A 27,266-nucleotide genomic window follows, 5' to 3' on the forward strand; every position below is an offset into this window, starting at 1 on the left:
GATTCAGATCTCCTAAAATCCAGATCACGGCAGCCCAAATAGTTGGTAAAATGTATTACCGAATTTTTCTCCTCAATCATTTCTTGCTGATTGAATATTTTAAACTACGACACCCAGAAGCCCTCGCGCTTCCTCCACGTCCTCCTGCGCGGTCTCAGCTTTGATTCGCAAAGGTTTCTGGGAAGGGTGGACCGATACCCAAGGAAGGACTACGAATCCCAGCAAGCAGTTCGTGGCGTGAGGGCGCAGGAGGAGGAGCTCAGAGCCGTTGGGCCCCGCGGAGCCAGGTACTTTCTTTGGCGGGACGTCGAGGGCCAGTGTCCTTACCCCCACGGGAGGGCTTGGGCTCTTCCATCTAAGTCCGCGAGCCTCGCAGCGGACCACACTATTAAACGGAATGCGGAGTGGATAGGGGGGCGAGGCCTGGGTCCCCGGTCCCAGGCTTGTCCCCCATCCTGTCTCCTCTGTCAGCCCCAAGTCCAGGGCTAGAGTTGGAGCCTGTGGCACAAGTCGGGTCCTGGGGGCTGAATCCCTCTGCCCAGCCTCAGGGGAAGTGGCGATTCTGCCCATGCTTCATGTTCCCCTCATCCCTGGGTTTCACAGCTGACAATCCTGTCTTGGAAGGCAGGAGACCTAGATCCACTCATTCCTTCTTGGGAATAGAAATAGCAAGGACTTTGGAGGATTAGGGCCGTCCAGCACATGTTTTCTAAGTGCCTCTGGGCCTTGGGCTGGGGACCCAGCGGTGAACAAGTCCCTGCCTTCATGGAACGCCCATTCTACTGTGTATGGGTAGATGGGTAGGTGCAGTAATGACAAGTAATGCTTTGAAGAGCTGAAGAAAGGTTGATTGGTGAGGGGGTGGTGGTGGTAATATTTTAGACAAGGTGGGCCTCAGGGCGACACTTAACCCTAGACCTGAGTGAATAGTAGCCGTTCACACAGGAAAACGTTGGTGCAAAGGCCTTGAGGCTGCTCTATCCTGGGGTGTTTGAGGGGGAAAAAAGTAGAGTGGACTATGAAGTAGGCTCAGGTCAGCTCATATCTGGCCTTGTAACCCGTGGTAAAGAGTCTTATTTTTTTCTAATTGCACTAGGAAGCCAATGAAGGGTTTTAAGCTGGGGTGTGACATGATCTAATTTACATTTTAATGTCATCATTTCTGGCTGCTCTGGAGAGCAGACTGAAGAGGGGACGTTGCTGTGGTGGGTCAATTGAGGCAGGGTGGTAATTTAGATTAGGGTGTGGATTAGAGCAGTGATCAGATTTGGGATGTATTTTTGGAGGTGGGACAAACAGAACAAACTGACAGATGCGTGTAGGGCGTACAGGAAAGTGGACTCAAGAATGGCATCAAAGTTTTGACCTCAGCAACTTAAAATCAACAGAATGATCTTAAGTTCTGTTTGGCCACATTAAGTTTGAGCTGCCCCTTAGGCATCAAATGGAGAGGTCCAGAGGCTAATGGGGATTTGGATCCGGAGTTCAGAGGAGAGGCCTGAGCCAGAGATAAAAGTCATTGGCGTACGTGTGGCATTGAAAACCAGGGACTGGATTCGAGACCTGGATCTGCCTCTGACTTGTAAAGCAACAGTAATGCCTCGTTTGGGGACTGGGAGGAAAAACGTGAAATGCTCTATATCCACGATGCGGTTGTTTTCTATTTGCAAAGCGTCCTGGTAGCCCTTTCGGGCAGGAAGTTGTGAAGCTTCTGGGAAAGAATACTTATATCTTGCTGACAACTTCCCAGATGAGAAGTTCAGAGAAGGGAGGAATTATTTTAGGTGAGATGGGTAGGGAAGACCACAGGGAGTTAAGGTGGGGCTTGTTTTATTTTTTTTTGCCATTTTAGTTAATTCTCATTTTGGAGCAACAATTTTTTAAAAATCTAATTTTCTTTAGGCCATCGATTTCAACTTAGAAATTATTATTCTATACATAAATCTAGAAAAATAAGAAAAATGACCTTAACTTTCCCTTTGATTAATGTTTGAACTCCACTTGAACAAACTAAATTCCTTTAAACATTCAGCCCTATCTTCAGCTCAGTTACATTCCCTTACACATTTAATTCCACTTATACGTTTAATATATTTGATTTTCTTTTTAAGTACTTCAGATATATAACCTAACAAGCATAATTTCCCCAGAATACTTAAACAGTTACTAGAAAATCTAATAAAATTAACCTTATAAATGTAATAAATTTTAATACTTTTCAGTACTTTTAACAAACTTAGTCAAATTCTGTTTTGTCACTTGTTCTCAGTCGGGGGATTCAAAAAATACAGGCTCCATCTCTGACAAGAAATTAGGATATGGCGGGCACCCGTAGTAGCTTTTATAGCACCCCAGTGATTTTAATGTGCAGCAGTGTTTCCAACCATTGCTAACCCCTCAACTTAGAATCACAAGTCTCATATCAATTACTGACAGATACTTTATCAATTACCTAACTACATATTTTAACTTTTATATTTTAAATTGGAATCACAGTGCTTTTCTGTTACATACTCAACATGTCAAATTCTTTTCAATGTGATACTTTTAAGCACCAGGTAGACACTGATTATTAACAAACTTAGGACAGGAACATTAGTACAATAATTGATTTAGTCTACTACCTCTGTTTTCAATTTTAAGCTTTCCTGGAGTGTGACAGGATGCTTAGCCAGTAAGAAAACACTTTTATCCACTCTAACAAATTGTGCTTAGTGTTCTCATCAAGTCGGGGTTACCAGTTCACCTTACTGAGGTGGTTCATAGTCCGACCAGTTTCTGACTGGGACACAGATTTGCGGGCTGTGTCTACCCAGAGTGACTGCCTTCAGCAAAGGCTGCCTTTGGGATGCAGGGGATGAAGAGGTCAATGAACAGTGGAAGCTCAATTCTCCAGGCTTTTATTTCTTGGGGGTACCTACTGGGGGTGGCTAGAGTCCCTGGTTAAAATGCAAATTTCTGGGCCCCTCTCCAGATCTGCTGAGTCAGAATTCCTGAGGATCTGATTCAGGAGACTTCATTTTTAATAAGCTCCTCACCAGGAGCAATGGAAAATTTTGAGGAGTTGTTTTGAGAGGGTTGATCTGATGCTGCCAAGGGTGGGCTGAACTAAGGAGGCTGGTCCAGATGTGAAGGGGTGAGACCTGACTTGGGCAGTGGTAACAGAGAGTCACATGGTATTTGGAGCCCAGACTTGGTGGTGGGGGGAGAAGGGAAAGGCAGAGGTGTTTATATGAGTCAGGGTATATGGTTCAAGAGCCTCTTTCAGACTATTTTTGCCTTTCCTATTTGGAAACTCTGGCCTCTTGGGACCTCTAACTGTCTGGTGAGAAACTGTCTCCATCCTGAGGCTCCTGGAGCCCAGATTTGGGTTCAGCTGACCTTCACTGGGCCAGGTCCACTTGGAATCAGGGCTTGTCCTATCAACCGTCAGCCTGGACTGAGGGAAATGTTTACGCTAGATCCCTTTCAACACCACCCCTGGCCGGTTCATCCAGGTGAACTGGGTCACTGGAACCATCCATGGCAGCCTCCTAAGGAAGAAGGAATAGGGTTTATCCCTGCCTGACAAATTTCCCACTTTTTTGAAGGGAATTTTTTGGGAAAATTTTAAAACTATACATGCCAAAAGTAGAAACTTAGAAAAACAGAAAAACACAAAATGAAAAAAAAAAATCCCGCACATCGTAATTTTATTCTCTAGACATAACTACAGTAAATATTTTGTGTCTGCTCCAGTCTTTGTATGTGTGTCTGTGTGTATATGTGTGTGTTGAGGTGGGAGGTTCTTTCTCCTTAAAAAAGTGGTATCATTTTGTACATACTGTTGTGACAATGAGTCATTTTTCATTTACAATAGGGGATGAACATTTTATCCTTGTAGGGAATTGTTCCCTTTGACTGATTTTTCTTTAACTGAAGTATAGTTGATGTATTACTTTGACTTGATTTTTAATGGCACCATTGAATAGGTTGGCTCACACCCTACTCTTGCTCCTTGCCAGTTGTGGTCTCCCTCTACCCAAAGTTATTTTTAGGGTAAAATGAGGATGGTAGGTTTTGTGCATCATCATTGAACCCCTTCCCCCACTCTACACAGGACCCTGAGCGGTCTGCCTGGCATGTGGTGAGCAATGGATAACTGTCAGCTCTTTTTACTCTTGGACATTTGGAGTTTGGTTTCAGGACAAGCTACATTGCAGTGCTCACCTTGGTACCTAGATCTTCGAGATGATCTCTGATCATTTCCTTGGAGGAAGTCCCTGTTGGATGCAGGCGCCCCTCCTTGGGACCCCCGGCACAGAGCTTGTTACCTATGACTGTTACTGGGGGCACATCTGTCGGCCACCCATCCCCAGCACATACTCAGCTCACGTTCTCGTGAGAGCATGAAGCGTTCTCTGTGTCATGAAGTGTGAACCCGAGTCTGGCAGAGAGGAAGTGCTCAGTGTGTTTGGCTGGTGAATGAATGACTGAAAAGGGAACCTTGGAACTTTAGGGTTGTGCATATACGAGTGGGAGGGGGGCCCTCCTTTCACTTGACTCAGGAGAGTTTTGGGTTGTGGGGCACTTTGTACCTGTGGCCATCACAAATTGTAAAGTGATTTAGTTTCTCCATTCATTTATTTCACTGTATTAGTTAGCTGTTGCTGCATAACAAATTGTCCTAGAACTTAGTGACTTACCACAACAAACATTATCTGATACGGTTTCCGATGGTTGGGAACTTGGGAGTGGCGTAGCTGGGTGGTTCTGGCTCAGAGTCTCCCACAAGGTTGCAGTCAAGCTGTCAGCCAGGGCTGCCCTCTTCTGAAGGCTTGACTGGGGCTGGAGGGTCTGCTTCCAAGCTCACTCACTTGGCTGTTAGCAGGAGGTCTCAGTTCCTTGCCACGTGGGCCTCCCTACCGGGCTGCTCACAGTATGGTAGCTGGCTTCCCCCCCCCAGAACAAGTGATCAGAGAAAGGGAGACACCAGGATGGAAACCACATTGTCTTATAACCTGATCTTGGGAGTGACATACCATCCCTCTGCTCTCTTCTCTTAGTCACAGAGACCAACCCTGATACGCTTTGGAACGGGAGACACAAAGTGCAGACACCAGGAGGTGGGGTCATTGGGTGCCACAGAAGCTGGCTGCCACGTCCACAGATGTGCATTGAGCAGCACTGGCTTGCCAGACACTCTGCCAAGCACCTAGCATGCATGACTCAATCCTCACAGTACTCTTGTGAAAAGTATTATTACCCCCGACTTCCGGATGAGGCTCAGGGGTAGGTAGTTTGACGAGAGTATCACAGCCCATGGGTGGCAGGGTTGGGATTCAGGCCTGGGTGGGTGGCTACAGTAAGGACTGGCTTGTGTGGCCTGTGTGACTTCAGGCAAACTCCCTCCTTCTCTGTTCCTCAGTCCGTCATCTCCCACCTTAGACCAGCATTCCTCCGAGTGTGGTCTGTGGACTCTGCATCAGGACCTCCTTAGACCCTACCCCTGTCCCAGACCTGCTGAGTTAAGAAATCGCTGTGTGTGGAGTCCCCACTGCCTTATATTGGTGGGAGTGGATGATACACTTTACTTCAAGAAGTAAACACGTGAACGAGGTCAGGATGAGAAAGCTGAGTGGTTGCTACAAAACCCTGGGGCATCTGAGGGAGACCCTTTACATATCAGGGCTCCTATCAGGGGAGACATCTGGATCTTCTTGGCACTTCTGTTGGAGCTGGGTCCTGAGCAGGCAGCCTGCAGGCCACCTGCATGGGCCGGGTCCAGTGCCGCCGACTCCAGACAGCGGGCATATGTGGCACTGGGACATTGCCATGCTCCTAGTGGGCGTGCAGTAAAGCCATCCTCTGGCTGAGGTTTGCTCTTCACCTGGGGTCTGGTGGTGCCATAATTAGAAGAAATGACAGGTAAGCTCGAGGGCAGCATGTGGTGAGCACAAGTCCTGGATAATTACAGCGTGCATCCCAGCCCCTGGCCACGGCCGAGCTGTTGGCTTATTTTAGCCTTGTGCCAAAGCCAGCTCTGTACCTGAGACACACGTGATGAAAGCAACCAAGAATATCAGTGAAGCACAGATGTCTGCCTTGAGCCAGCCTCACGGTGGAGCGGTGGGGTGGGGAGAGAATGGGTCCCGGGTCAGCCAGGCCCCAGTGTGAATGCTGGCTCCGGTGTGCCTTGGCACGCCTGGTGAGGGCTCCACAGGAGGTGCACGGGGGCCCTCAGCACCACTGGCCCACCCGCAGCACTCAGGTTGATGAGAAATCTTCCTTATCAGTGTCTCTCCCAGTCGTGGCTTTGAGCAAAATAGGAGTGAGTGTTTCTGAACCTGTTTCCTCATCTGCGAAATGGATGCCTTGATATCTACTCCAAGGGTCTGTGAGGATTAAATAAGAGAACGCCTAGCACACAGGAGTCAAATCTGATTCTCCTTTCTTCCTTCTTCCACCCCACAGCGTCTCAACTCGTTGGTCATCTTTTCCTTGAGCCCGGAGGCCTGCAGTCAGGTTCCGTGGGCTCGCCGGGTGTGGTCTAAGTCGGTAGTGGGGGCCCTGCTGGAGACAGGAGCCCTGCAGGGAGGGCGGGGGTGGCAGAGACCTGCTTTTGGGGGCCTTACATGTCTCTCTTCTCATCCTCGTCCCTGTCCCCAGATTCAAGCTTGTGGAGAAGAGGGTTGGTGAGCAAAGGGCGGGAGGCCTTGGGCTCCGCGGGTGGCTCCCTCGCTCATTCCAACAGCAGTTCTGCGTTTGATCCTCTGTTCCGGGTGCCACAGTTGGACAGACGGACAGAACTCTCTGCCCTTGTGGAGCCTGTATTCTAGTGGGGAGGCAGCTCTTGTGACAGTAAATCACTGTGTGAGACGAGCTATGGAAAACAGAGCAGGTGGTGAGGGGGCAGACGTGTTTGCCGCTGTGACTTTGGCTGCAATTTTTAAAATTTATTTATTTTTATTATTTATTTTTCGCTGTATTGGGTCTTCGTTTCTGTGTGAAGGCTTTCTCTAGATGCGGCAAGTGGGGGCCACTCTTCATCGCGATGCGCGGGCCTCTCACTATCGCGGCCTCTCTTGTTGCGGAGCACAGGCTCCAGACGCGCAGGCTCAGTAGTTGTGGCTCACGGGCCTAGCTGCTCCGCGGCATGTGGGATCTTCCCAGACCAGGGCTCGAACCCGTGTGCCCTGCATTGGCAGGCAGATTCTCAACCACTGCGCCACCAGGGAAGCCCCTTTGGCTGCAATTTTAAATGAAGTGGTCAGGACATGCTGGGGGTAGGAGGGGAGTGAGCCTCCTGGGGGATGATGGCAACAGCAGTAACAGCCTCCGTTCTCTACGGTGGTAAATTCACAGCAGCGGCGGGGTCCCTGTTTTATAGCTAAGGACAGACTCCGGGAGATGAAATAACTTTCTAGTGGTGGAGCTAGTATTTGAACCCAGGCCTGTGTGACCTCAGAGAGTGGTCCCACTAGCCTTGCCCTCTGTCCCATGCCCATGAGGAGCCACCCTGTCACCTGGCAAAGCTCCAGGGATCCAGCAGATGCTGTCGCCACTGTGGACCTGGTCTCTGGGAGTGGGTGGGTGGCACTGCCTGTGTTCCTGGTGAGGGAGTGGGGCCGGATGGTCCTGTGTTCCGGACAGGACCTCGCTCACACACTGCAGAGCGCGCCAGCCTCAGAGGACGAGGATGAATCACGGCAGAGAGGGCCAGCTTAGTCAGCACCCCATGCTGGTGTCTGGGTGCTGTAGAGACGTCCGGCTGTCCCCATTCCCCCTTCCCTGACCTCCCACTCAGGGCTGCCAAATGCGGTGGTGCAGGTTGTGCCTTGTGCAAGGACACCTGGCTGCGAGGTGAGGCAGAGTGAAATACACTCTGCTTGCCAAGTTGTGTGTCTGGCCCAGCGCTGTATCTGTCCAGGGGATTCTGCAGCCACATCTTTTGCTAATGTGCGCCAGGGCACTGGAGCGGGAGGGAGTTGGGTCAGGAGCTCTAGAACTTCACACCTGGGCGATGCCTGGGTGAGGTCACCTTGCTGGAGGCCAGCTCCTAACCAGGGACAGGGCCTCTGCTTCCATGGAGTCAGGCGTGTGAAGGAGGCAGGAAGCGCTGGCCCCTCTAAAGCCGCTCTGCTCCCTTGACACTGTTCCCGGGCAGTGGGGGCTCTGCAGAGCTGCTGTGCGGACAGAGGTCTTAGCCTGCCAAAGGGGCTGAGGTTCAGTCCCACCCCTGCCTTGTGCTGTGTGCTTTGGACAACTCAGTTCCCCTTTCCTGGCCTCCCTTGCCTCATCTGTAATATGGAGCAGATGACCACAGAGGTCACTTGGGCACTGATATCCTGTTCCTTGTTCTGAGTCTCAGTTTTCTGAAATACAGGCTTTTGGAGGCTAATAATAATGATGGTGATGACAGCCAACGTTTCTGGAGGGCCTCCTGTGGGCCAGGCTCTGTGCTAAGTGACACACGTGTGTGTGTGTGCCCTTAGAGATCACCTGGTCTAGCTGCCTGCTTCCCACTTCACATGTGGGGAAACCGAGGCCTAGAGAGGGCAAGTGACAGAGCCACATCCTCACCTGGCAGAGCTGAGACTAGACACAAGGTCCATTGACCTGTCCCGGACGGCTGAGCACTTCCCTTGTGCCAGATGAGGGGTGGCCAGGGTGGGCAGAGGGAGACATGGGTGGGCCGCACTGCCACGATGGCCCTCAGCGGAGGCTGGTGTGCCCCCCATGGTTTGTGCATGTGAGAGAGAGGGGAAAACATGAATACACACGCTCACACAGACACACACAGCCCAGCCCCGAGGGGCTCATCATTTGAATCAGTGTTGCTGGGCAGGTTGGGAGAGGGGCATGTGATCTTCATTTCCTGGTGGTTTGGTGGGAGACCTGCTTTGCCCTTCCTGGATGTGTGATCTGGGGTACCTCACAGCACCTCTCTGGGCCTGAGTTTCCTCAATCGTAAATGAGGTTGTAATACATAACTCTTGGGGTTTGAAGGGGCCGTGTGGTCCTAGGGGTGTAGTGAGTAAAGGAAAGCTGTCAACAGTATGATTTGTTGGGAGGCGACTTTCGTAAGTGATTAGGAGTGTGGGCTCTAGAGCCATCCTGCCTGTGTTCTAAGCCCAGCTCGGCTGCTTTCTAGCAGCATGATCTTGGCTAAGTCACTTCACTTCTTGGAGCCTCAGTGCCCTCATCTGAAACCTCACAGGTTGTCCTGAGGATTAAGTGAGATGATGCATTATAAAGCTTTTAGCCCAGTGCTGGCACATAGTAGGTGCTTAGTGCATCAAATATTACATAACATTTATTGTACACTTGCTCAATGCCAGACATTATTAGTGTCATTTGTATTGCTGTTACTCTTTTATTAATAATTCATTTGGGGACTTCCCCGGTGGTCCAGTGATTAAGACTTTGCCTTCCAATGAAGGGGGTGCAGGTTCAATCCCTGGTCAGGGAGCTAAGATCCCACATGCCTCAGGGCCAGAAAAGCAAAACATAAAAAAACAGAAGCAATATTGTAACAAGTTCAATAAAGACTAAAAAAAAATAATAATAATAATAATAATAATAATTCATTTGGATTCAAACTTCTGTGTGCTGCTCCCTAAGCAATCAGCCAACCCGTTGGACCCACTGCCCCATATTCCTACAGTGAAAGTAGAGGCCTGGAGAGGTCCAAGGTCACACAGCTGGCTTCCCAGTGCCCTGTGTGGTTTTGCCCAGCTAAGTCTGCCGCAGAGCCACTGTTCCTTATCAGTCTCCTGGAGGAACGCCCCTCCCACTGCCCCTCCCCTCCCCTCCTCTTTATGCTCCAGAGCCAGCGGCTCCTCTGAGCTTCAGCCTTCGTGAATGGCTTAGTTAAGCACTAGGCCGTTAAACGTTCATCTCTTACAATTTCAGTCCAATTCCTATAAGTTTATTGGCAAGACGGGGTGTATTAGAGCTGCCAAATTTAATATATCAAGTCCGCGTGTCTGGGATGCGGTTTCTCAGCAGTAATGGGAGAAGAGAGGTTTTATACGTTTTCATTTTGAATGACTGTTCCTGATCCCATTACAGCCTTTGACTTAATGGCTGCTGTCTCTGCCGCAGGAGCGTCTTTCTCCATCCCTCGCCTGGCTGCCTGGACTGTCCAGGGGCTTGTTTGTCTCTGTGTCTCTCCCCGTTTTCTTTTTCCCAACATGTATTCCCCCATCTATCTGCCCTGTGGGTCAGGTCTCAGCTTTAACTTTATTTGCCAGATTCTGAGAGTCTGGGGCTTTTGCAGCTGGCCTGGGCTGCTACCTCTTGACCTTGGGGAAATCACTTTTCTTCCTCCTCTTGGCCTCAGGAACCTGCTCTGGGAAATGAGGGGTCAGACTATAGGACCTGAAAGGTGAGAGGCTATTCTGGGCTCAGCCTTTGCAGATCCCACCTGGTGGCCCTGAGTGGACCCATTTGTCCTCTGGTCTTGTGACACCAAATGGGGACCCAAGGGCTGACCTTGAGTCATGGCTGCAGATCTCCTGGGTGAGGAGTGGCAGCTGTGGTCACCAGGGCTGAGGGATCTTAAGTGTCTGAAGACCCTGAAACGTTCTCATTTCCCTCTGTGATTGCCACCTAAGTGTTTAGCTGATCTCCTTGGGAAGCTGTGTGCATTTCTGCCTGAGCCCTCTGGCTTCTCTAAGCCTTAAGCTGGCTGTGGAAGAGAGGACACCAGCAGCGGGATTTTAGGGCACCTGGGTTTGCCTTCTGCTTACCAGCTGTGTGACCTTGGGCAAATCGCTTCCCCTCTCTGAACCCCAGTTGTCCCATAAGGAAAATGGGAATTAACTCATTGCTGAATAACAAATATTTGGTTGCCTGCTCCGTACTGTGCACCACTTTGGGGGCTGGGCCTTTGTAAATTTTATGTAGAAAAACAAAGTGTGAGTGTCCTAAAAACAACAACAACAACAAAAGAAACACAAAAATATCCCAGCCCACATGGATTTATATTCCTGTTGAAGGAAAGAAAAATATAATAAACATAACAAGTAACTTTTTACTTCAAAGGTGATAAAAGTGAAGCAGGGAATGGGGAAAGCTAAGTGGAGGGTTCTGCAATTTTAAATAAAGTGGTCATGGGAGATTACTGAGAAGGTAGTATTTGAGCAAAGATCCAAGGAGTCAAGTGAGCAAGAGGGGCAGGTGTGCGGGGGGGCGGGGGGTGGGGAGCAGAGGGAACAGCAGGTGCAAACAGCGGGAGGTGGGCGTGTGCCTGGCGTTGCCTGGCGCGTGTGAGGCGCAGAGAGGGGGGCTGTGCGGCCAGCATGGAGGAACAGGAGAGGGGAGGTGAGAGGTGGGGGGGAGGTGCTGTCCAGAGTGGGTGAGGTGGTGGTTCTCCAGCCTGGCTGCAGACGAGAATTCCCTGGGGCGCATTAAAACACGCTGACGCCCAGGCCTCACCCACTGTGTTTCTGCTTTAACCGACCTGGGGTGGAAGCTGGGCATCAGAACTGTTAAAAGACCCCTCTGGAATGAGGCCTCTCAGGCCATAAGCATCTGCCCGGGTAGCCCCTCACGGGCTGTTGCGGAGTTCATACGAGCTGGTGTGGGTAAGTAGAGCCTTCCTGACGGGGCGCAGGCCTGGCCCCCGGGGCATGCTCAGGCAGGGTGGTGGCGTTTCCTCTGCGCTCTGACCCAGCGCTCTGCGACTTCCCAGGCAGCGGCAGCGGCAGCACCCGGCGGGGGTGACCATGGGGAAGCGTTACTTCTGCGACTACTGCGACCGCTCCTTCCAGGACAACCTCCACAACCGCAAGAAGCACCTGAACGGGCTGCAGCACCTCAAGGCCAAGAAGCTCTGGTACGACATGTTCCGAGGTGGGTGCTGCCGGCCTGGCGGCCGGGCTGATGGAGCCCTGTTCTCCAGTCTTTCTTATCATCAGACAGGGAAACGCTGCGGGCCAGTGACAGTGCTGGTCTGGGCTCTTTGAGGAGCAAAAGAGAGGAGGCCTGGGTTGCTGGCCCCTGGGGCAGACGGGCCCTCAGAGGGGCAGGTGGAAGGCGAGCTCCTTTACCCGCAATCCTGACTGAGGGCTCCATTCTCAGACGCCTTGCCAGGCTCTGGGGACACTGTGGCCACGAAGAAGGCCTCTCTAAGGAGCTAATGTCTGGGCCCACAGCTGAAAGGTAGGGAAAAGCCAGTGCTCCATCCTGGGCAGAGGGCAAAGCGCCAGCTGCTCTCGGAGCCGAAGAGAGGATGAGAAGGAGCATGGTAAGGGTCGAGGCTGGCCACAGGGCCGGGGCCAGATCGTGCAGGCCTGCGGAGGCCACGGTAAGGGGGATGGGCAGAGGGCAGCCTTTGAAGGGCTGTGGGCAATAGCCACCATGACCGGAGCTACATTTGATGGCGATGGCCGACTGCTGCCTGAGCAGGGGGCGCAGTAAATGGCTGTCGAATGACTGAGCTGCTTCTGGGAAAGGCTTATGGGGCAAGGGAATTAAGGCCATAAGCACCTGGCACCCAGGAGCATTCGCTGGAGGGGAGCTGCTGCTGCTCTGCTGTCTTTAGACACACACTGAGCAGTAGTGAGAGAGGCGCCAGGAGCTGGACAAATGGAGGGGGACTGTGGCAGTGGGGTGGGGTGACCAGGAGCTCCTGGAATGAGCCGGGGCAGGGCCGGTGCTCCATGAGCTGGGGAGCAGGATTCCAGGACAGGGCCCAGAGGCTGGAAGGAAGGAGCTGAGTCCCAGCAGCTCAGAAGGGGAGACAGAGAGAGTTCCCTGGTCTGTGACTCAGATTCAGGTCACTCACATTTTACTGAGTGCCTGCTGTATGCCAGGTGCCTTCCATGGTTTGTCATTTGCTTTTCTCAGTAACTCTGTAAGGCAGCAGATCTAAACCCTTTGAGTTAGGATCACCTAGAGACTTTAAAATAAAAAACACTGATCCCCTGACCCCCATCCCCAGAGGCAGGTTTGGGCTGGGGTCTAGGCTTGGGTGAGGGAGGGTGGCCAAGCCACTCAGCAGACCAGGCGTGGCTATGGTTGCAAGGGGCTGGGAGTGGGGGCAGAGGGGAATTCAGGGGCGGAGGGGTCTCTCAGGTGCCTCAGAGGCCTATGAACCTGGTGTCAGGCAGAGGCTCCCTGTACCCCAAATCCAGTAGGGGCTGTGATCTGGCGTGGAGCTAGGCCTCAAGGTTATCCTGGTGTTTGCTCCTAGTCCCAGACTTTCAGCCAAGAACAGCTGGGCCTGTGGGTACAGGGTTGATTGGAAGAGAGCTATAGAAAAGATGAAACAGTGGGTGCCACGAGCCCCTTCTCAGGGTTCCCAGCATTCGCTCACATCCCCAGCTACATCCAGTCCTTAAAACAGCACTTCGAGGGAAGCTGGGCAGGCCAGGGAGCCCCATTTACAGGTGGTGACTTAGAAATCCAGAGCAGTGGATCACCTCACCCTGGTCCCCAAGCTGACATATGAGCTCTTTCCCCTTCCTTGGGAGGCTTCCCCAGGGCTCCAGCTCACCTGCGCAACTGCACAGCATAGTCTCTGCAAGGGCACAGGGTACCCCGCCTCAGCTAGGACTCGAGACCTGCTCTGCTCCCGGCTTCATGGCCTTGGACAAGTCCCTTAACCCTCAGAGGGATGATGATCCATCTGCCTTGGTCAGGACAGGCGTGGGCCCTGGAGCTGGGCTGCCTGATGTCAGTCCCAACGTGTCACTCACTAGCACTGTAGCCCTAATTTTGCCATATGTAAAACAGCTGTAATAGCCATACTCCCCCTTCCAGGGATGTGACAGGGCTCAGTAATCTCCTGATGACTGTATGGCACGTAAGGACTTACTAAGTAAGAACGATGCTTATGGGTCCACAAAAGGATTGGCCTTGGACCCTTTATCTCATGGCTCATTCATTCAGCCAACACTTGGTGAGCACTTAGCGTGTCCTTGGCTCCCAGAGAGGCTCTGAAGACTTAAAGGTGAATAAAACAGGGCCCCTCTCCTGTGTAACCTCACACCCCATTACAACAGTGTGTTCTGGGTGGAAACCCTGTCCCACCCAGGCCTCCAAGCCCTGCTGACCTGTTCCTCCAAGCTCCAGCCATACTGACCACCACAAGTACTGTCCCCTCTGCAGGCATGCCTTTCCTGCTGTCCTCCCCACCCCAGACAGTCCTCCGGGACGCCCTCTCCAACCCCTGGGCCAGGTCAGGTCATTTGGCTGCGTGCTGGCTGTTTACCCCGTTTATATCCACATGGATTAGTGTGACTATTGGAGTGGAAGGAAGGACCAGGTCTGACTTGTTCTCCACTAAATCCTCATCCTGGCGTGGCGCCTGGCACACAGGATGTGCTCAGTAAATGTTTGTTAGATGAATATCTCAATGAATGAGCAAACAAACCCAGGGCAGCAGGGCAGTTGTTAATTTGGGGAGCTGAAGCGAGAAGGACCAATGGGGTCAGATCATGAGGAGCCTTGAACGCCAGGTGGAGGAGCAGGGCCTGCAGCTGGGGGTTCTCAATCCTGGGTGCACTTCAGAATCACTAAGGAGCTTTTAACAATTCTCATGCCCTCCCCTTAGATGAATTACAACAGAACCTGAGAAAGATGGGCTTGGGCTGTGTATACTTTAAAAGCTGCCTAGTGATTTGCCGTGTGGCTAGAGTTGAGAACCACCAGCCAGATGCTGGGCAGCCTGGAACTCTTCTCCCATACTGAGTCACCCGACCAGGGCCCCTTGTCTAAGACTCAGACTCAGCCCCATTTCCAGTTTAGCGGTCCTACCCCAGGAGGGCCCTGGGCAATGTCCACATGCCCTCCACCAGCCCTCCTCCCCAGGGAAAGCCTCTGGCACCAGCTGGGTGGGCTGAGTCTGACAAGTCCAGTGCTGACCCCCTCCCCACGCTGCTGGCCCCACCCACGCTCCTGCAGGCCGCCCCGGGAGTGAGTCCTCTGATAGCTAACTCTCGATCCCAGCAGCCCAGCCCTGAGAAAGTGAGGAGACCCCCTCAGAGTCGGCTACTAACCAGCCACCAGGAAATCAGCAACCCCACAGGAAAGGATGGGGGCTTGAGACACACAGGCCAGGGTTCAAACCTGGCACTGCCACTTCCTATGTGTGTGCCCCCTTTCCCTGTGTGAACCTCAGTTTTTCCGTCTGCTAAATGGGGATGTTCATGTAAATGGTGGGTTTATGAGGAGGAAACGGAGTAAGAACTGCTCCCGTTTGTTGAGTATCCACTTCAGAGGCTCTCAGCCCTGGCTGCACGTTAGCATCACCCGGGGACCGTGGTGCTGAAGCCGTTCCCAGCCCCACTTTCCCACAATTCTAACGTGGGACATCCTCTGCCCAGTGCTCTCCCCATCCGTTATCTTATTAAATGTTGACAGCAGCCCTACCAGGTGAGAATTTTCCTCCCATTTTACGTATGGGGAAACTGAGACTTGGAGAGAGTTCACCTACCAGTCAGGGCTCGTTAATGGGAAGCCCACCTAACCCCTCACTCCATTTGGACGTGGCCTGGAGAGTATTCAATTGGAAATGCTTGGTACCTGCCCCAGCTGGGAAGTCTGATTTGAGGGCTAAGTAGGAATTTAGTGGTGAGGTCTCCATCTTGGAGTAACCAGCAGAGATGTGTTTGATTTCCGAATAAATTTAGGAAAGAAACAAGAAAGTGTAACAGAAAATCTAAACAAAGAAGAGCAGAGGACCCAGGGTGCTCTTAGAGTGAAGGTCAGAAACACCAGGGGAACTATTTTGACTCGGTGACTTTGGAATCCAGTGAAAAGGAATGGCTAACACCATGAAATGAAACATAGAAGTCAGAAGTCAGGTGGGATAAGGCTTCCAACAGCCATTAGACTTCTGAGGTGGAGGTCATGGCGACATTTGGAGGATGTGGTCCTGTGTACCTGGACTCAGAAGCCCATGGTCTTTCCTTTACCCCAGCTGCCTCTAGAAAAGGCAACAGATGGATGGGGAAAGTGCACAGCCCAGACCTGGCCTCTCCTTCCTCCAGGACGACATGAGGGCCTCTGAGTCAGGGCACCTTCCTCACTCGTCTCATTCACTTACAGATTTTGACTGATTGATTCCTTGCCTACCAAGGAGCATACAAGACTTAAACTGTACCTATATGATGAAAATAAAAGTAGGAAAAATCGGAGGAAACCGGGGTTAAGGTTCATATCCAGAAAGATTGCCGGGAAGTCCTGTTGAGGCCGGTGGCTAGTGTGAGAGGGGAACGGAGGGAGGTGGGGTACAGCCTTGGCCATGGAGCGATGCCTGGGCCCTGGGGTTTACTGGTGGGCTTTTTAGGTTTTTATTTTGAAATAATTAGAGAGTCTCAGGAAGTTGCAAAGGCACTACAGAGAAGTCTTCTTCTGGTACCAGGACTTAAAAAAAAAAAACACAAAAAAACCTCCCAGTATGATCCACTGTGCAAAGTTGAGAGTCTCTGACCTCAAACCTGGTCCTGGCCTTTGGCTGGGTCTGGGTGGGGTGGGTGGGGCTGAGGTCACCTGAAGCTCGGATCTCTCTGCCCAGCATCCCTACCTGTGGTCATCCCCTCTTACACTCCTCCGTGGATGAGGAGCTCTTTCCTTCCCTGATCTCGGTGGTCGGAAGTGCCTGTGTGCAGCTAAAGTCTGAACCCGGCTCCTCTCTCCTCGCAGATGCAGCTGCCATCTTGCTGGATGAACAGAACAAGCGGCCCTGCAGGAAGTTTCTACTGACAGGTAAAGTGTTCTGCTCCGTTCAGGTCCCCCTAGGGACCAGCATGCCCTGTCTGGTCTGCTTGGACTTCTGCACAGCCTCCCCCCACCCTCCCGCCTGAGCCCGCTTTGTGGCCTTGGTGCGTCAGCTGACTTGACACAGTCAACAGGGGCCTTCCCAGGGGTTGTGTCTTATGACATCCAGGGCTTGGTCCTCAGCTCTTCAGACCTAGAATGTGATTTTATCAGCTTACCCAGAACAAGCAAGGGCTGGGAGATTGCAAGTAAATCCAGGAGATACTAATGGGTGTAATAGACTGGCTGATTAAGTTAGCCTGGGAGCCTGACCTCCACTGTGTCCTCCCTCCCAGCAGGCAGGGCTGGAGACAGGAACAGGCCTGACAATGCTGAGAAGCTTCAGGGTTAGAACAAAGGACGCTGGATGTTGATTTCACTGCTCAGTACCCAGCTAATAAAGATGCATACAGTTCAAAGAGACAAAAACCTCAGTAAGTGAAGGAGCCAAAGGCAGATGAAAATAAGGGTAGGAAAAATAAGACAAGGCCAGGAGAATGCTTAGTCTCCTCCATGCTTGCCTTGAGGTCCTGTGTACTCTAAGGGTTTGGCCTTGAGTTTCCTAGCAGCCAAGGCAAAGAGGAAAACCATGATGGTTAACATGGTGTAAAAGGGAGCTTAGCACCAGGGAGAGGTACTGCTGTTGGCCTAGGAGAGCGGGGTGAATGGCCGTGCTCCCCTCAGGAGACCATGCTGCCCCTAGAATGGGCACCAGGCCTGCGAATCAGGGGCTGCCATTCCCCATGGGCGGCACCTTGATGTGAACACGCTGCTGGTAGGCAAGGCTGTCTTAGGACACCTCTAGTCTCCTATTATTATTATTTTTTTTAATTAATTAATTTATTTATTTTTGGCTGCTTTGGGTCTTTGTTGCTGTGCGTGGGCTTTCTCTAGTTGCGGCGAGCGGGGGCTACTCTTTCATTGTGGTGCGCAGGCTTCTCATTGCGGTGGCTTCTCTTGTTGCAGAGCACGGGCTGTAGGCACACGGGCTTCAGTAGTTGTGGCATGTGGGCTCAGTAGTTGTGGCTCACGGGCTCTAGAGCGCAGGCTCAGTAGTTGTGGCGCACGGGATTAGTTGCTCTGTGGCATGTGGGATCTTCCCGGACCAGGGCTTGAACCCATATCCCCTGCACTGGCAGGCGGATTCTTAACCACTGCACCACCAGGGAAGCCCTATTTTTTTTTTGTAATTTTTATTGGAGTGTAGTTGATTTACAGTGTTGTGTTAGTCCAGGTGTACAGCAAAGTGAATCAGTTACACGTATACATATATCCACTCTTTTTTTTTTTTTTTAGATTCTTTTCCCATATAGGCCATTACAGAGTATTGAGTAGAGTTCCCTGTGCTATACAGCAGGTTCTTATTAGTTATCTATTTTATATATAGTAGTGTGTATATGTCAGTCCCAATCTCCCAATTTATCCCTCCTCCGCCTAGTCTCCTGTTATTTTGAGAAACATTTTGGTCTCACCAGTTGAGATTTGGAAAGCCAACCTGGACTTTGGTACCTCCTTGACAAAGCTGCCAGTGAAGCCTTTCTGGGGCGCAGTCCAGCTACTTGTGCCCTCCCCCCCTTCCCCCGCTATGGGCAGTGGGCACCAAGGGGAGGGCGTGAGGAAGCAGAACCCTCTCAGGGACCCACCCATAGTTAGTCGGGGCTGCGGGCTAGGGCAAGGGGAGGTAACAGGAGACAAACCTGCAGAGGCTTATGGAACCCAATCATGAAAGGCTTCAGTGGACTTTGGTCCCCGGCCAGGGAAGGGCTGTGAGCAGGGCCTAGTGGACCAGACAGGCCGCGCCGGCTGCTCTTATGGCTGGGCCAGAGAGAGTCCAGCTTCTTCCTCAGGGCTGGAGTTGCTACTCCTTAGTCCCTAACACCCTGCCCCTAAAACTCTGGTGGCCCCTCATCAGGCTGCCCCTCAGCTCAATGGTAGGAGTCCATCCCAGGCAGCAAGTGACTCTCTCCTCCCGTTGCAGGCCAGTGCGACTTTGGCTCCAACTGCAGATTTTCCCACATGTCAGAGCGAGACCTGCAGGAGCTGAGTATGCAGGTGGAGGGTGCGTTTCACTGGGACCCTGGGCGGGGCAGGGGTGAGTGCTGGGGGGATGTAGGGGTGAGTGCTGGGGGGATGTAAGGGAATGCTGCCCTGTGTCTTCCCCCTTCCCCCTCTTTTGTGGCTGCCATGTGGGGTAGGCTGAGGGCTATCCAGGGTGTCAGGAGCTGCCTTCAGACCACCCCAGGCATGAGTGGGGAAGGAGCCAGGGAGCCCCCATCCATGTGCCCGGCTGGGTTTAAAGTGACATGCATGGCTTCCTGTCCAGGAGTCCCGAGGGTGTGCCTCAGCCCCACCTGGGCCCTGCTAGCCTGGCATTCATTCATGTACACCCACCCGCCCTTCCTCAATCAGGCAACGTGTTTGGAGCCCCTATTTGGCCCCTGGCAGATCCCCCACTGCGCTCTGGGGACAAGGGGATAAAGAGAGCACCTTCCCTGCCCTCAGGATGCTCAGGCCTGGGGACTACAGGGAAGGGCAAGTTCAGCTTCCCTCTGGAAACTGGCATGTCTGCCTTTGGGAAATTCACTTCTTACTGCTCCAATTAGAGATAAGGAAATTCTCACTTAGATGGTCTTTATCGATCCTCGCATGCAGCCCCTCATTGAATGGATGGAGACACTGAGCCTCACGTGAGCCCCCGTCCAGTGCGGCTTCTCTGTCCACGTGGCCTCGGGCAGCCAGCGAGCATCTGGGGTGGCCTGGCCTTGGCCCTCATCCACCAATAGGCCTCACTCCCCTCCGACCAGTCAGATCCTGTGGGCAGTGCCCTGCCCTGGGGATCTGATGACTGTGTAGCCGCAGCCCTGCCACAAACACAGGTTTCTAGGAGCTTTCCCAGGGCGGAAGTGAGGCCTTATGGGCCAGGCCAGCGAGTCCTGGTGGCAGCTGTATCTCCAGCTCTTCACCAGCCATGGTCTCTCAGAGCCGTTGGCCCGTGGCGGGAGAGCGCAGGCTTTGCCCTGTTCTGCAGCCCACGCTGCCTCCCTGACCCCAGGTTTGGACCCCTCCTGAGGACCAGGCTCTCAACCTGCACTGTCCTGTGTCCCACTCCAAAAAGCTTGGGAGGCAGCCAGTGTTTTGTCTTCACTTCATGGGGAAGCCGAGTGAGGCCCAGAGGGGCTACCTGGGGAGGTGGCTGCAGGATGGGGACAGGCCAGAGGCCCTGCTCCTGGCCTCCCAGCCTGTGCCCTCCCCCCCCGCCTCTGGAAGGTTCCAGCTGCTTTGTGAGAGTGTGGGGTTCAGATGGGGGTGAGTATGCCCCTCAGTTGCCTGTCTCTCTACCCCCACAGAGGAGAGGCGGGCCAGGGAGTGGCCACTAGATGTCACCGAGCTCCCTGAGGTCCACGTGGAGGACTGGCTGGAGAAGAGAGCCCAGCGGCTGAGCTCGGCCCCAAGCAGCAGGTACAGGCCCCGTGGGTCCCCTCCTCCCCCCAGCCAACTTGCCTTTGTCTCCACGAACTGCCCAGGGACCAGACACGGGCGCCCCCATAGGACTCCTCAGGTGGGGGCCACATCGGGGGCTCTTGGGTCCCCAGGCCCTGGCCAGAGGCTGAAGGGCACTTGCCTGAGGGTTCCTATGCCTAGGCCTCATCCCCTGCCTTAGTGGAGTCTGCAGTGGCTGAAGGGGGCAGGTGGCCAAGCCAGCTTGACTCCACATCACCAAGTCCATTGCCAGAGGGAGAGGCCTGACTGTGGTTACTGAGGCCCCAGAAAGCCAGTCACCACATTGTCCCCTCTAGGCCTTGCCAGATAGGCATGGTTGCTCCGACCCTGCAGAAGGGGAAGTGAGGCTCATGGGATGGTGTGACTTGTCCAAGGGCACACAGCTCAGAGCAGGCACAGCTGGGATTGCACAGGCGTGTGACAGGCTCTTTGTCATTGTCCCACTGCCTCCTCGAGGAGGGGGCTGGGGTGGGGCTGGCCCAGCTGCTGCCTGGGCCCAGCACTCAGGATGCTCAGAAGTGGACGGGGTGCCCTTTACCCCTTGTATGGGGAGCACCCTGGGTCAGGAGTCCGCAGGTGTGTGCTGCATGCCGTCCCAGGTTCTCCTCTTCAAGGTCACAGCCAAGACCAAAGCCAGGGCTCCTGGGGTCTTCTACCAGGTATTGAAAGAGAGAGAAGGGAGGAAAAGGGCTAAAGGATGTGCCTGTGAGCTGCCTGACTTGGTAAAGTCACCCCGTGCCAGGCTGCCTCCTTTCCCGTCCTGCACTGGGGCTTCGGATCCGGTGATCTCTGTGGTGTGGCCTAGTGGGACAGCAGCCTGGCTGGGACAGTCTGTGGGGTGAGGCCTTCCCTTGAGGCTCCACCAGGAGATGAGGGCCAAGCTTCTTGCCTTCTCCGTGCCTCAGTGAGGAGAGCTCGTTAAGCTATTTTAAAATTAACTTTAATTGTTTTTAAATCTGTGCCCAGTTTGTCCCCCGACCTTGAAAATATATAGTACAGTCATGACTCCTGTGTTAGAGTGTGACGTCCCTTCCGTCTGGTCCTGTCAGGAGTGATTGTGATCTTGGTAGTGTGGGCGCCCCCCTCGGGACTGGTCCAGGGACCCATGTCCTGCACCCCAGGCTTGGGCCTGAGGCCACTCAGAGAACTCTGGGGGCTTCCCCGCTCCCCCGCTCCCTGGACCCAGCCGCCTCCCCGCTCCGCCTCCGTGGTTCCTCTGCTGGGAGTGAGCCCCAGAGGCCTGAGCACCCCCTGGGCTTGTGCCGAGGGCTCAGGGAGACCCTGTGGCTGGGCTGAGGGGGCATGGGGCTGGGTAGAGATGGGTGCCCTGAAGTCCCTTCCTAGGAACAGATGTGTCCCTGTGCTAAGGCAGCGTGCCTGTGAGCATGAGACTCAGAGGACTAGGGGACAAGATGGAGAAACTGAGACTGAATGACGGGCCCAGAGTCGCAGGAAGTGTGGTGACCACATGATAATCAGGTGTGTTGGTGCCGTGGTGTGTCCGGCATTCAGCCCCGGCCTTTAGGGGGATTGGTCCCCCCAGTTTGTAGCTGAGGAATCTCTACCCCTCCAGGAGGTTGTGACTGCCTTGGTCACACACCTGCTACCCTTAGCAGCACTCAGCTGTCACTTGAGAGAGAGCTTAGGTCCCTGCCCTGGCTTTGGCCCTGGGCCACTTCTGTTACCAGGTCTAGGGCTGGCCAAGGGCCAGTGCAGTGGTTGGCCACTGCATCCGGAAGTCTGCAGTGGTAGTGGCAGTAGCCGGCTGCTGGGATGGCAGTGACTGTTTCTGGAATAGAGCCTGCCGCTGGGGACCACCCTAGGCTGAACCCTATCCCCCGGGCTCCTCTCCCACTGACCACCCAACCTGGCCCCTTCCAGGGGACCTGCTTTTCCACTTGTTCTCTGTGCCTTTGCACCGGTCCACCTGCCTCCTGAGGGCTTGGAGCCAAAATGAATTACTCTCTGGGCAGAGCAGGCCAGTCCAGCCTTGAGAAAAGGAGGTTGTTAGGAGGGAGGTGACCATTTATCATTGCTTTTGCCATCACAGCCTCGGTCTTCCTCAGCCCTCTCCCCTCAAGTTGGTCTCATGAAAAATGATACCCACACCCTGAGGCCCACAGGCTTTGGGCTCTGCCCTTGCGTCCCTGGCCCCCACTCCGCGGGGTCGGGGAGGTGGATTCCAGCCAGCAGGCTGCCTCTCTCTGTTCCCTGCGTCTCCTACCATCAAGGCAGCCCTGTGGCAACAGTGCCCTCTCTGCCCTTCACCCGCCCTGGCTCTCCTAGACATCACGGCAGCCCCTCCTGGTCTCCTACCCGCCTCTGCTCCTCCAGTGCATCCTCCACACAACAGCCCCAACCAGCTTCTATTAAATTGTATTTGTTTATTTATTTTTGGCTGAGTTGGGTCTTTGTTGCTGGGTGCCGTCTTTCTCTGGTTGCCGCAAGCGGGGGGCTACTCTTGTTGCGGTGCGCGGGCTTCTCATTGTGGTGGCTTCTCTTGTTGCGGAGCACGGGGCTCTAGGCGCACGGGTTTCAGTAGTTGTGGCACGTGGGCTCCAGAGCGCAGGCTCAGTAGTTGTGGCGCACAGGCTTAGTTGCTCCACGTTATGTGGGATCTTCCCGGACCAGGGATCGAACCCGTGTCCCCTGCATTGGCAGGCGGATTCTCAACCACTGCGCCACCAGGGAAGTCCCCAACCAGCTTCTAGAACACTCCCTGGCCCAGGCCCTGCTGAAACCCTCCGGGGCTTCCTCCCCGTCGGGGGGACCCAGACTCTGCAGCCCAGCTTGCAGGCCCCGGAGAACTTCCCTGCCGCCTCCATGGCCCTTGGGGGTCACCTTCTCACCTCTCCCATCTGGCCTCTTTGTCAATCCCGCCGGACGCTTGGCAGCTGGTTAGGTGTGGTGGGCGTTTCTGATTTCGGGGCACCTTGTACACACTATTTCCTCTGCCTGGAACTGCACCCCCACCATGTCTGCCTGGCAAAGTCAGACTCATCCTTCAAGCTTTAGCTGAGACATCTCCCCTTTCTCCCCTTCCACCCCCGGGCCTCCCCCTCACGGCCCTGAGCTCACACTGTCATCAGCCTGGCGCAGACCCAGGACATGTTGACTGCATGAGAGAGCATTTGGGGGAGCAGGCTCCCGGCCTGGAGGACTATTCCTGAGTATTAGTGCCATGGGCGCCTCGTGGGGATGGGTCTGGTGGCCCCTCTTCCTCTCTGGGTGTCTGTGTCCTCCCCCCAGGACACAGGGTAGAGATGGCTGCCTGGCCCACCTGGGGCCACCCAGACCCGAGGGCTCTGACCTCACAGGCTGAGCGGAGCCCTCAAGGTGAGCCGGGCCAACCGTCCTTGTAAAGGGGAGATGGAGGCTTGATGGGGCCCCAGCCTGGTGCATTGTCCCACCCCCATGCCCCAGCAGACTGACCCTGAGGCACCTGCTGGGAGCAGACAGTAGGGGGAGGGATGGGCCAGCCTCAGGTGAGCAGGCTGATCCCCGCGAGGCCAGTGCTCGCCGCTGCTTTCCACTGTTGGCTCTTCAGATTGTGACTTTATCCGTCTTAATCTTAACCTTTGCACCCCTCTCAGGGCTGGTGCTACTGTTCTGACCCAGGCGCCTCCCTAAGACTCTCCTTCTAATTAGGACCATGGCTGGGGACAGGTGAAAGAGAGCTGCCCTGTCCCTGTGGCGGGGCAGACAGGCCGAGAGAGAAGCCACGAGCAGAGTCCTGTGCACCTGTGTCCCCGTCTGCTCTGTGCAGGCTGGAGGGGTGTGCTCCAGGGGCTCGGGGCCCGCATGTCTGAGGCCCGGGGAACGCACCCTTCTCCTGGCGGGAGGCCTCAGCTGCCCGGGAGTCTGCCCCGTGTCCTAGAGGAAGGGCCTGAGGCTCACAAGAAGGGGCTCCCCGATGGATCACACCCTCTCTGAGGAGAACTGCGGTCACCCCAGCCCCACAGGGAGCCGGGGCTTGGCTGGCAGCCGGGGGTCTCCCTTCCAGCAACTGCGGAGCCTCCTCCATTCCCACCCTTCTCTGCGCCTGGTGGAGTTTATAAAATCTCCCCGGCACCATAAATCATGCTGGGAGCCGCTTTCTGTGCTTTCCAGTGGGCAGCAGGCAGCCGAGCAGGGATTCCCCTGTCCTCACGCCACGGGAGGCCCCAAAGGCTGCACCGGGGCTGCCTGAAGCCCTTGCTCTGAGTCCGACAGCAGGTCAGGCCCAGGAGGGGTGGCTGGCCGAGCCTTCAAACCTCTCTCAGTGGGCCTGGGACGCTCCCTTCCTGCAGAGGCCTGGCCACTGGGCCCCTGAGCCTGCCAGGGCCTCACCTTCACTGAAAGTGGGGCCTGGGGGTGGGCTGGGCTGGGCTGGGGGCAGAAGCATGAGGGGCCAACATCTGGGGCCCAAGTGTAGGTGGCATTCCGGCCTCTCACCCCCCATTCTAGACTGTGTCACTTGGGCCCATGACTGATTCCATGCACCTCAGTTGCCTCATCTATAAAATGGGGTTCAGTAAGGATTCTTGAGGTTCCTCTCAGCTGTGGTGTCTGGCCCAGAGTAGTGTCCAGGCAGTAATAGCACTCAGCATGGCTGTTTTCATCAGCAAACGTTCACTGGGTGGCTCCCTGTGCCAGGCCCGGCTCTGGGCACTGTGGGAGCAGATGGACGCCACCCCATCCCCTGGTCTCTCCCCCTTGGAGAGCTCCAGCCCTACAGGGGCGACGTGAGCTCCCAAGTGAGTTCAAGGTAGCCTGAGGGGCAGAGCAGCCCTGGAGCGGCAGTCTGAGTGGGGGTCGAGTCCAGAAGGATCGGAATGTGGAGCAGTTGGTGGGGAGGCTGCCTTTGTGCCTCAGTGACTCCCTTAGGACAGGGCCACCCCGGGCTGAGCACACAGGGTGGGCGCTTCAGATAGGCCCCGGGTCTTAGGAGGTGGCTCCGGGGGCGGTGGACCTTAAGGGGAAGGGGAGTGAGTAGCATGAGAAATGAGGCTTTTAAAAAAATTTTAGACAATATTTTTTTCTCATTTCAAAGGCTTGCGTGCTTGAAAAACTTTCTTGAAAAGTATAAAGAAGTAAAAAAAAAATCACCCATAATTGCACCACTCAGATAGAGCCACTGTTAACATTTTGCTGTGTCTTCCAGGTTTTTTTTTATGCATTTATATATACTATATATCTTTAAACAAAAATAGTATCATGCTATATACATTATTTTATAAGCTGCTTTTTCTCCCTACTCACACAGTAGTACATCATGACACCTTTCCTCGTCAGTGCATATAAGTTTGCCTTAATTCTCACGCAGGCTGCATAGCATTCTCTGCTGTGGACGTGCATATTATATTTAATCGGTCCCCCACAGGTGGACACTTAGGTTATTTCCATTTCTTATAGCTCAGTCTCTGCCCACAGCCCCCCTATTTTCTTGGGCTCAATCCTAGAGGTGAGGTGGCTGGCTCAAAGGGTCTGCGTGTTTCTGAGACTCTGCCTTCCAGAAAGGTGATACAGGCAGCTGCCCCTGCCCACAGCTTGGGTGGTGGGGAGGGTGAGCTGGAGGCGGGTGCCCCCACCTGGGCCTGGGCTGTGCTCCACACTAATTCTCTGTTCTTCTCTTTCCCTCTAGGGCTGAACCCATCAGAGCCACCGTCTTCCAGTACCCAGTGGGCTGGCCACCAGTCCAGGAGCTTCCTCCATCCCTGCGGGCACCCCCACCTGGGGGCTGGCCCCTGCAGCCCAGCGTCCAGTGGGGCTGAGTCCCTTATCCCTGCCTAGTCAGCCCTCCAATCAGCCACAATCAAGATAGGGGCTTGTACGGGGGACACCCAGGCCCCCTCCTGCTGCACCCCATGGAGCATCTGAAACTAAAGACTGGGCCTGGCCTGGCCTCTCTGAGGCCTAAGCGTCCTCCCCAACCAGGTGCAGCCCTGGTCCTGGCTCTGAGCCAGGCAGCTCTACCACCCCCACCCCAACAGGACATCTTGAGAAGACTTCCTTCCAGATGTTTATAAAGAAAGTCTGTCACCACCGTTGTGCGGCTGCTCTTGCCCCTTGCCTGGCGCCCTCAGCTCCGTGCTCTGGCCCTGGGTCAGCTGATGGGCAGGGCTGGAGTGAAGTGAGGTCCTCTCCAGGGTGACCGGTGCTTGCTGCCCTTCTCCCTTGGGGGCCGGCAGAGGCTCAGCACAGCTGGGCAGGGGGCAGCCAGCGTGGCTGTGACTCGCCCAGGCGAGCAGTAGCCCCGGATCTGGGGAGGGGAGCTGAGGGCTCAGTCTGCCGTCCTGGCCCCCACATCAGCCCGTGCTGAGCTGGTGCCCGACCGTGAGATGGCACAGCTTGGCCAGGGATGGGAGCTGGGTCTCTGGCCTGGATGGTGCGGAGAAGTGGGCGACCCAGGAGGACGGGCCCTGAGCTTGGGAGAGTGGCCTGGCTGAGCTTCCTGGCACTGACACCAGGGGTGGCTTCTGCCCTGGAGGAGCCCCCCAGTCGGTAGGGAGACCACATAGGCTGCTCAGGGGATTCGCAGCCTCTGGGCCCCAGCTCTGCTTCCTGCCTCCACTGCACTCCACTGTGCTGGGGTGCTGGTGGGCGATGTGGCCCTCAGGTCACTGGGCCTCTGGTGGGGAGCCCAATGGGTGAGGTGGCAGCTGGGCCACCTCAGATGCTCCATCTTCCGTGAGCTTCTGCCCTGCCTAAAAATCACCACTGATGGGGTAACTGAGGCCAAATCTGAGAGCCCTCTGAGCCTCAGGGTCCTCATCTTTGAAATGGGCTGATTCTCTAGCCCTAGTGGGTGTGTGGAGGAGGGCTGGGTTTGAGTCTAAGGAAGGTCAGAGGAAGGGACTCAGCAGAAGGCCGGGGGCTTCCTCAGGCCATGCCAGGGAGAAGGGCCCAGGAGACCCCAGCCTCATGTTGCCCTCCAGGAGGAGGCTTTCTGTCCCCTGCACTCCCCTCCATGGCCCTGGGCAGACCTGAGGGACCAGGGTTGGGTTGGCTGTGTGGCCCTGGGCACACAATGCCTC

The 27,266-nt window shown here is 54.4% G+C and overlaps 1 protein-coding gene across 2 annotated transcripts; it reads left to right on the forward strand.

Annotated features, from left to right (window-relative positions):
* Positions 1-226: 226 nt before the first annotated feature.
* ZMAT5 (zinc finger matrin-type 5) lies at positions 227-26,276 on the forward strand. 2 transcript variants are annotated; one of them, XM_059894228.1, is made up of 6 exons: positions 227-287; positions 11,678-11,838; positions 16,636-16,698; positions 18,728-18,841; positions 20,097-20,208; positions 25,874-26,276. In XM_059894228.1, exons 2-6 carry the CDS (start codon positions 11,712-11,714, stop codon positions 26,001-26,003), a joined length of 546 nt encoding a protein of 181 aa, XP_059750211.1. In that variant the 5' UTR covers positions 227-287; positions 11,678-11,711; the 3' UTR covers positions 26,004-26,276. The 2 variants fall into 2 exon arrangements, with proteins under 2 accessions (XP_059750211.1, XP_059750212.1); XM_059894229.1 differs by having other exon boundaries at positions 18,728-18,808.
* The last annotated feature ends 990 nt before the right edge of the window (positions 26,277-27,266 follow it).

The sequence above is a fragment of the Balaenoptera ricei genome, chromosome 14 (assembly GCF_028023285.1).
Source record: "Balaenoptera ricei isolate mBalRic1 chromosome 14, mBalRic1.hap2, whole genome shotgun sequence".
Classification (NCBI taxonomy): domain Eukaryota; kingdom Metazoa; phylum Chordata; class Mammalia; order Artiodactyla; family Balaenopteridae; genus Balaenoptera; species Balaenoptera ricei.

Bases quoted from the DNA above. Each gene is read 5' to 3' on its own strand.
- ZMAT5 (XM_059894228.1), top strand. From the start codon at position 11,712: ATGGGGAAGCGTTACTTCTGCGACTACTGCGACCGCTCCTTCCAGGAC. The intron at 18,842-20,096 runs GTGAGTGCTGGG...CTACCCCCACAG, and splicing joins GGACCCTGGGCGGGGCAGGG to AGGAGAGGCGGGCCAGGGAG. The intron at 20,209-25,873 runs GTACAGGCCCCG...CTTTCCCTCTAG, and splicing joins AGCTCGGCCCCAAGCAGCAG to GGCTGAACCCATCAGAGCCA.